The 12,746-nt window shown below is 44.1% G+C and overlaps 1 protein-coding gene across 1 annotated transcript in view; it reads left to right on the forward strand.

Moving 5' to 3' along the window:
* The window catches only part of RAB31 (RAB31, member RAS oncogene family), a 136,080-nt gene extending 133,980 nt beyond the window's left edge, over positions 1 to 2,100 (forward strand). Inside the window, exon 7 of the mRNA XM_029922200.1 lies at positions 1,107 to 2,100. Within this exon, the coding sequence (XP_029778060.1) occupies positions 1,107 to 1,204 (98 nt within the window). The 3' untranslated portion in view covers positions 1,205 to 2,100. The remainder of the gene's footprint in view (positions 1 to 1,106) is intronic.
* Positions 2,101 to 12,746: the final 10,646 nt, after the last annotated feature.

Here is a 12,746-nt window from a genome sequence, read left to right on the forward strand (position 1 = left end):
GTGGTGGTTATGTTTAAATGAAGTTGCTTTTACAGCACCAAAGACTTAATCATCCATTTCCTATATAAAATGTAGCTACTTTTTTGCATGGACCTCAAGTATATTGTAGTATAGAGGTGGAATTTAAGGAAAGATATTAAGCAGGCTGTGTTTTAGCTTATGGGCAAGTAATAAATTGTATCATTTATCTTGAATGTATCACAGATAAGCTGCTATACAACGATTGCCACTTCAGATAGCTGTGAAATTAGGTGATTAACTAGTTGTTACTTAACCTTCTAATTTCTGTATAAGTCTAATTACATGAAATGGAAGTTGGGGTTTTGATTTTTTACTTTGCCTTTCTGTTTGAAGTGTCATTATAACTACTGTATTGTAAATGATGGAAAATAATTGCATATGTTAAAAAAATAAATTGTGTTATATTAAAAAAAAGAAACATTAAAAAAATAGAATATCTTTATTATCTCAAAACAAAATCACACACCCTTTAGCTACCACCTCCCCATCCTCCAACCACTGCCTTTTTAATTCTTAGATTGTGTTTATTCGCAGAGACTCTAGGACAATTTTTTAAATTACATTAAGTAAAAATAGGATTATTTGCGCACGGCAGGATGCGGGATGGGAGCTAAGTGTTAACAGATGATATTATTAGGAAGATTACGATTCCCAGTCCAGTTCTCCTCGAAGAAGCAGGAGCGATGAGCATGCCTGTTTACTGTGGAAGGCTTGCTGACATGCAGCAGCTCATTTGTGTGGGACAGAGCCATGGGAGGGCTGGGGCGAAGTGGTGGGCCCATGCCAGTGTGGAGAACATGGCTGGGAACCTCCCCCCTTTCCTTGGGAGTGCGGGGCTCCAGATCCAGGGAAATCCATGTTCTCAGGAGGCTGGTTTTACTTTTCCTCAACTTTCTAAACAGGAGTTCAACTTCATGCAGCAGAGTGAGGAGGGTAGGAGGGAAGGAGCATAAAGAGCCATTCCTGGACTTCTCTACTTCCTGTACAGCCCAGACATTAAGGAGAGATGTTGAAGCAAGGTGACAATGTGTATGTGGTATTGAGTAGAGTAAAGGAACTCAACTCTGGTCTCCTCTTTGTTCCAGGTCGCCAGATCCCACCTTTGGACCCCCATGAAAATGGAAACAATGGAGCGATCAAACTTGGGAAGCAAGCCACGCAAGCCAGCCGGCGCTGCTGCTGACTTGTGGGCCATGGTCCTCTGTACTTGAAGAAGCCAGAGCCGACCTCCCATTCTCGGCAGCCTGGAACCCCACGTGGGGAGAAGTGGGATGCTGGCTTGGCATCTTGGAAGACCTGTGGTGGTGGGGCAGGAAACGTCCCTGGAAAAGGCTTTTAGAAAAATCCGTTACACTGCCCCGAAATGGCCTTTGGTACATGAAATGCACCCAGGAGGGAACAGGTGTTAGGTCATGAGTACAATTGATTTTTTGTTAAAAACCTTAAAATATTCTTAAATTTGTACAGCAGCCACACTGGCTTATATGTGTGTGAGAGTGTAAAGTGATGATCCATTCTGGTTTCCTGTGCTCCCCAGCCCAGTTTCAATAAGTTCTTCAGTGCCATTGCCTCTGTTACCTGACCAGCCTTCACGGAAATGTTCATTTAATTTAATTTAATTTATCTTTCAATGGGGTGTAATTGGCCCATCACTCAAGCTATAGACTTGAGCCATTACGAAAGTGGAGAAAGATGTATTAGAAACTGTTGACTACATCTCTTTTACTTGATGCCCATTTTTCTTTTAGTCATATATAAACAAACCAAATCTGACTAAGACACTGCATGCAATTTTGCGAGTGGGAGGCCTAGTTTGAAAGAATCATTTAAGTAAGTACCGTGTAAGCAGTGACAGAGGTGGGGTATAAATATTTTTCCAGACACTGACTAGTATGATCATCTCCACAGTAATAAACGCCTACCCTCTTAGAGAAGGTTAATGCACACAGTATGATTTTACTAATGTCTTGGTGTCATATCTAGGAGGAAAATTACCCGGAGGATGTTCGAATCTAGATCTTAGGGCACACTTTCAAGAATATCAATTAAACTGGAACCTCAGAAAAAAAAAAAAAAGAATATCAATTAATAGGTTACAGTAAAGCCAGCCAGAGGGAACACCAGCACCTTAAGATTCTAGCCCCCTAAGGGGCACTTGGATGTCTCAGTTGGTTAAGCGTCCGGCTTTGGCTCAGGTCATGATCTCATGGTTCATGGGTTCGAGCCCCGCATCAGGCTCTGTGCTGACAGCTCAGAGCCTGGAGCCTGCTTCATATTCTGTGTCTCCCCCTCTCTCTGACCCTCCCCTGCTCACACTTTGTGTCTCTCCCTCTCAAAAGTAATTAAAAATTAAAAAAAAAATTGAATAAGATTCTAGCCCCCCAAAATTACAAAATTGGAGAAAGTGTTCTAGAAGATGCCAGGCTTGGGCAGGTGGGCTCTAGGGCTAACCAGAGGCCCAGCCCTGGAATGCCAATTAGCTGACAATAGGCTTTCATAAAACCTTTCCTTCTAGATTCCCTGTCTGCTCAATTAAGTAAAGATGTCTGAATCCAATGGAAGGAATGGGAGAGAAGGCATGGAAGGAAGAAAAGCTTTTTCCATTGGAAATCCAAATCTTATTACCTCTCTAACATCCATAAATACCTGGGATCAAGAAGCCGTTGGCTTCCTATTAGGGCTTATACTGGGAGGAAATTCTTAAAGGATGTTTGGATCCATGCCTTTTGTGGGGACTAGGAAACTATAAAGAATGGCTGGCCTCCGAAATGGTTGAACAGGCAGCATAGTAACAGGGCTAGCTGGTACCCAACATTCAAGGCCCAGCAAATATTAACAGAAAACCTATAATGTAAAAGCCAGGAAAGAGATCGTGAACTGACAAAAGATCTCAAACTCCCAGTAATCCAGTGTGAGCTGCTGCCTCCAAGTCCTGTCGTGGCTGTGCCCACACTGCTCTGGACAGGTGGGGATGTGGAGACCGCCACCAACAAAGAGCAAGAGTCCTTGAGAGACCGTGGCCAAGTTTACACTGATTTATGAGCACTGCAATCGAGAAAACAGGTGGAAATCACAGATTTAGGTGGGTTTTTTTAACTCAAGAATATGCTGTCCGTTGGATATCGTAACTGCTTCACCCAGTTCACAAAGAGTAGTTTGACAATCGTAGGATGTACAGGCTAGAAAAACGTATTTTTGGTTCAAGAGTGCCTCTTCGCTCTCCCAGACCGGCACCTCAAAACTGCTAGCAAGTGGCATCTGGATATCTTAGCAGGGCCCCTTGCCGGGCTTTTTAGGGTTTTCTCCATGTCGCCAACTCTACTAGCAGCTAACATTCTGCTTTCGGGCCAAGTGATTATCATGACCCTTTTGAAAGTTGCACATCGAGTGACCTCTTTCCAGGAGACATGCAGGCCTGTCTCAAGCCTTTTCTATCCAGCTGTCCCTGAGAACCTGGGTCTGCGTCTAGAGAGCTGTTCTGGTTGCCCAGCTAAGGTGATCACATGCCTCAGCAGGTTCACAGCCTTGGTCTGGGTCTTCAGTGGTTGCATCTTGCATGAAATAGCTGATGTTAATCACTTGTAGCCAGCGAGCAACCCACAAATGAGCCCATGGTTTTATTTCAGAAGCACATTGAAGGTGTGAACCACTCTTTTACCTTTTGGTAACTGTTCAAGCCAGGCAGATGACAACATACATATAATCAGTACTCAGAGCAGTTGTGAAAAGAGCACACAGTACTTGGGCACACAAGCATTCGTATAAACATGGGGACTTCTCTGAAGATCAGTGCTCCTGCTTTGTCCACAACGAAGCTTTCTTACTTCCTTTGTCTGGCCTTGCAATTATGTTCTGGCTGTTCTGATAGTCAAACTGTAACCATGTAATATGTAAAAGGCCCAAAACGTCAAGTAGTTTCACATAATGTAAATCCTTCACATAATTTTCCAAACTTTGCTTTTTTCCCTCTGTTTTCTTTCCTTCCACATGCGTGTATATGTGTAAATAGGATTTCGTATTTGTTACACCAACATGTAATCCATTTCACTGGCTGAGCCTGGCTCGTGCCCATCTATGTGTTGTACGATGTAGGCACGGGTTCGCACGGGGGTTATTTCCCAGTGGAATCCCCCAAGATGGCGCTGGAGTCGTGTAAACGTTTTATGTAGGTACATAATTGACTTGCCATTTTAGAGTTGAAATGGGTGCTGAATATGACGTTACCTTGCAGACTAGAGAAGGTTGAAGACCTAAAACTAACTTTTAGCCAGCGAAAGGGCTGTGCCCCAAGGAGACCTGAATTCATTTTCTGAGGCAGAATTGGATGACAGAAATCTTTCCTTTCAAATCAAGGAATATGGCGCATGGCATGGTGGCTGAAGCTGAGCTCCTCTGGTGGGCTCTGCAGTGCTCACAGCGGGCTGGGTTACAAGCCAGCCTGTACACTAAAGGGCTCTGAGCTGTATTCAGGCCCAGTTGGTATCTAGTCCATTCTTTCAACCATAATTGTTGAAAGCAGACCCAGTGATCCAATGTCAGTGCTCTGCTGTGTAAACCGTACCTTTTTCTCGTGTTTTTATAAAGGGCTTGTCTGGGCTGGACCCAGTTCTCACTGCTGCAGACCATTAGGACTTTTCCACCTTGTATTCTATAGTAAGGCATTGCCCTCAACATCACTCAATTGTATCTGTTATTTTGGGTTTAACAACACTGATTCATACTAATAAATATTGGAAGTTTTGCCAATTTTGGTCTTTTGCTTATAATGTTTCTCAGGATATTTTTTTTTAAATCACAATCACCTCAGAATAAAGAAAGGTGATTCCCCAGACATTTGTGTACCTGTACCCATGAAGACATGTATAAGGATGTTCGCTGGCTTGTTTGCAATAGCAAAGTGTCTTCCTCTAAGGAAATCAGTAATAAAACGTGGCACAGTCACATGATGAAAACTATAGGGTAATTAAAATGAATGCAAGATCTCTCATGCATCAATATGTATCTCAAAACAGGATGTGTAGGGGTGCCTGAGTGGTTCAGTCAGTTAAGCATCTTGCTTCAGCTCAGATCGTGATTTCACAGTTCGTGAGTTTGAGCCCCATGTTGGGCTCTGTGCTAACAGCTCAGAGCCTGGAGCCTGTTTCAGATTCTTTCTCTCTGCCCCTCCCCCACTCACAATCTGACTTTCAAAAATAAAACTAAAACATTAAAAAAAATTTTTAGACCCAGATAACATTAAAAAACAGGATGTGGAATGTAGGGCTACATACTGCACACCCCCAAGGGAACTACTCTCCTCTTGGCCTGTGTGAGTGGAACCTCAACAGGAGCTATGCAGTGCACAGCCTGAGCAACAGAGCTGTGGCTTGAATGAGTCAATAAAGCAAGCCAAAGAAGTACAAGAGCACCAAAATTGACACAAAAACAATCATGTATGTTGTTTGTGTGTGTGTGTGTGTGTTAAGGAGGCATTAGAAGGACAAACATCAACTTCATGATTGTGCTTACCTCTGGGGAAGGCAGGCAAGCAAACCACATCAGCGAAGGGAACGAAGGGCAAGAAACGAGCAATAATTTTTATTTATTTCATGATAGAAACTCTGAAGCCAATATGACCAAATGATAGCATCTAGTAATTTCAAGATATGTGCTTTATTAGTGTATTTTACTGTGTGAATTTTTTTCAAAGAGGTTATGGAGACAAGCAGCAAAGAAGGATTAGACTGACTTTGTAAATATGCCAGAAAGAATTCCTAAGCACCATCGCCAACTTAATGTGCTCAGTACATTTTAGGAGTCTTACATATGCCCCCCTTCCATCATCTCAGCTACCCCTGCCTACCCACTAAACATGCAGACTTTCTTTGCACACCTGTACATCCTGTGCTTTCTAGGCAAATCTTTGATGCATGGATGGACCTGGAACAGAGGGTGAAGAGGAAGGAAAGTGGTGACCCACGTTCTCAGCATTCAAGTCTCCCCAAGGCGCGTGCTGGGAAGCTGCCTTCAATATATAATCAAACAAGAAACAAAACAAAAACCGCCATCACCAAGAGATCTGGTGTTCCAATTTTGTCAGGAAGAAAAGCCTGTCTTTTCCATTTACTAGGAAGTCATTCCTATTTATGGCAATTGGGGAAATGTTTTAGAACAATCCAATGGATTGCTGGGTTTAGCTGTCAAATTTGGGGGCAGCCCAGCTTCTTTGTCAGTAACATTCTACACCGAGAGTCCCGCCTCTCCTCCATCCCTCACTTTCGCTTTGCCCCACCTTGGGCGTTTACGTAATAGAGCCTGGGGTCTGAGGAGTTGTGCACAGAGGCACCTTGCACATTTTTACAGAAAAACCCCAGTTATTTACAGGTTTTGGAGAACAAAGGCTAAAAGGCTAGAGCTATCCTTAGCTGAGTGCTGCCTGGGGCTACTCTAAGTAGTCTTTAAACATTTCCTGCTCAGACACGCATTGTCCCAAGAGCAATCCTTGCTGATTAAAAGGGGAGGGAGATCTCATCCTAATTTAAAGAGCATCTGTCTCCAGGAGCATGTTCTCGAAAGTTTTAAGACAGTGCAGAACTTTAGTCCCACTGGCTTCTTGTATGTATGTGAAGCTACCTTCTCTCCTCTGTCCAGTGTTTATTGAGACACCACTAGACAGATAATACCAAGCATGGGCAGGCATACTGGAGATGGGCACTTGCATACACGCTGGTGTCAGGGTAACTAAATTGCCCAACGCTGGCCAGAGCATAAATCCAGTCTTTCTAGAAAGTAGTTTGACAATGTGTATCTGAGACACATTTGAAAAGAATACATCCTATGATGCAGTAATCCTATTAGTAGGAATTAAGTATATGTATTTGTGTTTGTGTATATATATGTATATGCTATTTATGTATGTATTGTATATACAACATACATATACGTTACCTATTACTGCATACTATATTCATACAAAACTTAGTGTCTTAAAACAATAAACACCTATTTTTAAAGTTTATTTATTTATTTTGAGAGAGAGTGCAAACTGGGGAGAGGCAGAGGGCGGGGAGGGGAGAGAGAATCCTAAGCAGTTTCCATGCTGTCAGTGTGCAGTCCAATGTGGGGCTCAGTCTCATGAACCATGAGATCATGACTTGAGCCAAAATCAAGAGTCGAACACTTAACCAACTGAGCCACCCAGGCAGCCAACTATAAACACCTATTATCTTACAGTTTCTGTGGGCAGGATTTGGGAAGAGCTTAGCTGGGTGGCTCTGGTGCAGGGCCTTTAAAAGGTGAATTTGAGGGGCACCTGGGTGTCTCAGTCGGTTAAGTGTCTGACTTCAACTCAGTTCATGATCTTGTGGTTCGTGGGTTCGAGCCCCATGTCAGGCTCTGTGCTGACAGCTAGCTCAGAGCCTGGAGCCTGTCTTCGGAGTCTGTTTCTCCCTCTCTCTCTGACCCTCCCCTGCTCGCACTGTCTCTCTCTCTCTCTCAAAAATAAAACATTTTTTTAAAAAGTGAATTTGAAGTGTTGGCTAGGGCTACAGCCTCTGAAGCTGATTCCCTCATAGGAGGGAGGCAGGAGACCCCATTTCCTCACCAGGTGGACCTCTCCATACACTGCTCAAGAAACCTCACAACGTCCTAGCTAGCTAGCACAGATTTATTAATTAGTGATGTGCACATACTAAGGTGTTTGTCCCACTATCATTTACTAATAATGAAAACTTGGAATCATGCAAATGTCCTATGATAGGAAATTGAATAAATTATAACAACAAAATAGAATACTGTAATTGTTAAAAATTACAGTATTAAAAAATCAGTGTTACTGGCTACAAGAGTCAGAGGCATGAAAACATACTCTTCCTTTTTCTGTTATAACTTCATGTCCACCTTGAGCCCCGGTTCTGTCTAATGTGGAAGGGTGGGAATGGTCATCCAGCTAGTTTTACTTCGTCAACTCAGTGGCTTCCATCACTGCAGGCTACTGTCAGGATTTAACCTTCATGTGCTCCCAAGGGTGGGTGAAGTGGTGACAAGGATGGATCTAAGCCCCTGGAGGGCTGCTGTACACTTCCTGGGTCTCACTGTCTGGCCAACACAGTGGTCATTCTCCGTCCCCCTGTTTTGTGCACCTGGCCCCCTCTAGTCTGTTTCTGCACCCCATTAAAGGTCTTGGGAGGATTTTGGAGGGGAACAGGGGCCCCCTGGGGTCCTCAGAGGTTGGTAAGGCAGCAGCCTGGACTGTGTCGGGTGGGCTCTGCCAGCATCCCTCCTCTATTGCTGGGGACCCCGATGACGCCTGGTTGGGGGGGGGGGCAGTTCTCAGTCCTCTTTCTGGGAGGCTAGTAGGAAGCTGGTACCCAGGCCACCTTACCCAGATTGTGTCTACATATAAGCTATCTCAGCAATGCCACTGTTCCCTTCCCATAGCCCAGGGAAAGCAGGGAGAAGAGGGGAAAGCAGGCCATAACTCTATACTAGCTTTGCCAGGGCTTGCCCTTTTGAATCCCCAAATCCTCTGCTTTATTGCAGACTTTATTGCTCTAACTGGGACACTTTTGAGACTGCAGGGGATGCTGTTAATATCAAGCTGGGACAACAGGATTAAGTTGGGTAGTCTTGGGCACAATGGGACACCTGGTCATTCTGGTCTAGCCTCTAGCAAGGTGGAAGGTGGGTGTTAGGGATGTGGGGCAGAAAACTCAGGAGTTCCTGGGTAGGGATCTCATCACAGCTGTCTTGGTAAAGTCATCCATCCATCCATCCATCTATTCATCCATTTATCCAACAGGTATTCATTGAGGGCTACTATGAGCTAGTGCTGAATGAGCCCTCTGTGTCCCATCAGAAGTTTGCAATTTACAAGTTTTTAAAGGAGGAAACAAATATAAGGGAAAGGACAAGAGAACCAAGAATGGCAGGAATGAGAAGACAGCATTGCTTTAAAGGCAGACAGGGCAGCTTGACTGGGGAAGGCACAGTGACCACAGGGGTAGGAATACGGGCTTGGGAATCAGCCCACCCCTTACTCATCTCAAGATCCTGAACAGGTTACTTGGTTTCTATGAGCCTCAGTTTTCACCTTAAAATGGGGATAGTGCCCACATCACAGATCTGGTGTCAACACTAAGTGAAATTGTTGTATAAGGCACCTAGCCTAGACAACCTAGTAGCCATGTTTATGCCATTGGCTTCGATCTTTGCCCTGGATTTGTGAAGGGACATCCTAGTTGCCATTTTCTTATGTTTGTTCCTTTCCCTGGAGCCATGTGGTATAGAGATTAAGATCAAGAAATCTAGTGTCAGGCCACCTGACCTCTGCCACCTCTGTTTGGTGGCATTGGGATATTTGGCAGATTAATCTCGCTAAGCCCCAGTTTCCTTGCATGCAAGATGCAGAAAATAATTCCTAGGCACACTTGTCCACAATTCTGGAATCCAAAAAGCTTCACTAGTGAAGAGGTTTTTCCTGTTTGGTTTGGACTCATTTAGAGTAAAACCAGATCCGAACTCATGAGATGCCATTTATAGTCATTATTTATCCAACCAGGGGTGAATATCTGCACATTTAGTTGCAGAAATACTGTTAATTAATAGGATCCCATCCCTGACTCTGACAGATGTTCTATAAAAGATGCACTATATTACTTTTATAAAATCCAAATAAAATTTTGAATTCGGCAAACACCTGTGCCCAGGTGTCATGTAAGGTATGGAGAACCCCTAGGACCCCCGTCTTGGGTGCGTCACGAGGATTGGGTGAAAGCGCATGTGAAGAGGCCTTCTATCTGGGAGCTCCAGGCAGCTGCTGTTTCCATGGATGTCTACACTTGCAGGGGCTCCTGAGTGGGGCTGCACAGGTGTCATTCTACAGAAAATACTTCTTACAATCCTGGCACCAAAATGCTCAAAAAGGGTAACACCTAACATGGATACAGCACTTTGCTATGTGCCAGGTACTGTCCTTGGCATTTTACATTGCATTGCCTCTTTTTATTTATTTTTATTTTTTTATTTTTACTTAGTTTTTTTTTGTTTGTTTTTGAGAGACAGAGAGACAGTGTGAGCAGGGAGGGTCAGAGAGAGAGGGAGATACAGAATCTGAAGCAGGCTCCAGGCTCTGAGCTAGCTGCCAGCACAGAGCCCGACGTGGGGCTTGAACCCACAAACTGTGAGATCATGACCTGAGCTGAAGCCGGACACTTAACCGACTGAGCCACCCAGGTGCCCCCCCTTTTTAGTTTTACAACCCTCTCTATTATTACTCCATTTCTATTATGACCTCCATTCTACAGAGGAGGAAACCAAGGCACAGGGTAACTAAATTGCCTAAGACCATAGTCTAGTAAGAGAGACAAAAGTCAAACATTAGCTACTATTATTCTTTTTTTGTTGTTTGAATTTTTAAAAAATGAAAAAATACTTTTTGAGGTATAATCGACATGTGACATTTGTTCCTGGTATACAAATAATGATTCAATGTTTATATACATTGTGAAATGATAATCATAATAAGTTTACTTAACATCCATCACCACACAAAGTACAAATAGTTTTTTCACAAGAAAAAATTAGAATTTTGAAGATCTATTCTCTTAGCAACTTTTAAACACATGATACAGTATTATAAACTATAGTTACCATGTCATATATTTTATGCCCGGGACTTATTTCTTTTATAACTGGAGCTTTTGACCATCTTCTATATTCTCCTTTCTTTGCTGTCATTATAAGTACTGTAAATACAAAGACTGGAGGAAGGGGTGCCTGGGTGTCTTAGTGGGTGAAGCATCTGACTTCAGCTCGGGTCATGATCTCACGGTTGGTGGGTTTGAGCCCTGCATCAGGTTCTGTGCTGACGGCTCAGAGCCTGGAGCCTGCTTCAGATTCTGTGTGTCTCTCTCTCTGCCCCTCCCCCATTTGCAATCTCTCTCTCTCAAAAATAAGAATAAACATTAAAAAAATTAAAACAAAAACAAAAACAAAGGCTTGAAGGAAAGGAAATCTACATTCATTGAATACGTCCCCTGAGCTAAATACTTTCAAATTGTATCTCGAGGGGCACCTGGGTGACTCAGTGAGTTGAGTGTCTGACTCTTGGTTTCTGCTCAGGTCATGATCTCACAGTTCATGTGATCTAGCCCTGTGTCAGGTGCTGTGCTGACAGTGTGGAGCCTGCTTGGGATTCTCTCTCTCTCTCTCTCTCTCTCTCTCTCTCTGTTTTTCTTTCTCCATCTCTCTTTCTTTCTCTTCTTTGCCCCTCCCCTGCTCATGCATGCTCTTCCTCTCTCCCTCCCTCTCTCTCTCTCTCTCTCTCAAAAATAAATAAACTTCCAAAACAAATCTGAGGAGGATGCACAGTTGTCCTCACTGGATGGAAGGAGCATGGAGTGCTTCACGGGCTCTCGGTTCTGTAGTTAGCAGGCTGGGTAACATCCATCCAGGCAGAGGCCCACACTATCATTCTTGCACCTCAGGAGGAAATAAGTGTGGGCTGGAGAGCTCAGGTTAACCAGCTCTGGCCATCAGATCTGAATCACTCCATTAGCGAGATTTGCTGGTTTCAGGGATCTATTATCTGATCCCAAACTGTGGGTGTGGCTCTCCTTGATTCCGCTGCTCTGGCAGCTCCATTTATCTTTCCTGTATCCCTGACCTCGATATTGACACCATTTGCCCAGCCCTGACTGAAGTTCTTAACTGGCGTTTTGAAATGACCTTTGCATCAGGGTCCTGCAACTCTGATGTTGTGGGACCTGAGGCCCAGAATACGCTCCTGAGAAGCCGGTGCCAAGCTGGTCCCCTGGTGGGCCTGGACGCCCCAGAGTGGCCAGATGCCTCTGCTCTCCTTCACCTCGCATTTTCTCTCCATGTGTACCTATTCTCTCTCCTTTTCTTGTCCCTTGGAAAAGGATCCCAACTCACTTCTAAAGCGTGTCCCATGCTTTTTTTTTTTTTTTGCTTCCATCTTAAAGTCCCCTGCACTATTTCCCACCTCTCATCAACTTACATCCACTACCCATAAACCTTCTCGAGGGTTGACCAGCCGCCATCCATTTTCCTTGCTTCCTTGAAACTACTCTCTCCTTGCACTAATGAAATCCGTAAAAGAGAATCTTGATTTTCTATTCATTCATTCCTCACCTGAGATTATGCCTCATTCTACACTTTCAAAGATTAAGGAGGGATGACCTGCCTCCCGGCCCCACTGCGGACCTCTCATCTCCCTCTCCCTGCATCCCTGTAGGAACTTGAGGCTGTTGACTGCCCCTCCTGCAGTTCACTCCTTATTTGGTCCAGGCTCCAAGCTTCCCTTGCAGGTCCCTCCTGCAAAGTCACACTCCTGATTCCACCCAAAGTGTCTCCCTTTTTATGATTTCATCCAATTTAAGGATTTCAACTCTTGCATCCAGGTGTTCGACATCTGAATTGTGGTCTGGCCTGGCTTCTTTCCAGAGATCATAATTTGATTTCCAACTGTCCAATGGGTACACACGTGGATGTCCTGATGCCCTGTTGGGTCACCTGTCTGCTTCCTGCACTGCAGTCTCTCTGTGGCTCAGGCTTAAAATGTGAGACTCCCTGTCAGCTTCTTCTTGGCATTTGTCAAACCATGGAAATTCTATTTCTGGAATTTCTTGAACCTTTTAACTCTCTGTCTCCTCTCCGAGTGTCAGCTTTTGGTATATTCTGTCTCAGTTATTGCGATGGCTTCTTAATAGATCTCTGAACTCTGC

This window comes from Suricata suricatta, chromosome 14 (genome assembly GCF_006229205.1).
Source record: "Suricata suricatta isolate VVHF042 chromosome 14, meerkat_22Aug2017_6uvM2_HiC, whole genome shotgun sequence".
NCBI lineage: Eukaryota > Metazoa > Chordata > Mammalia > Carnivora > Herpestidae > Suricata > Suricata suricatta.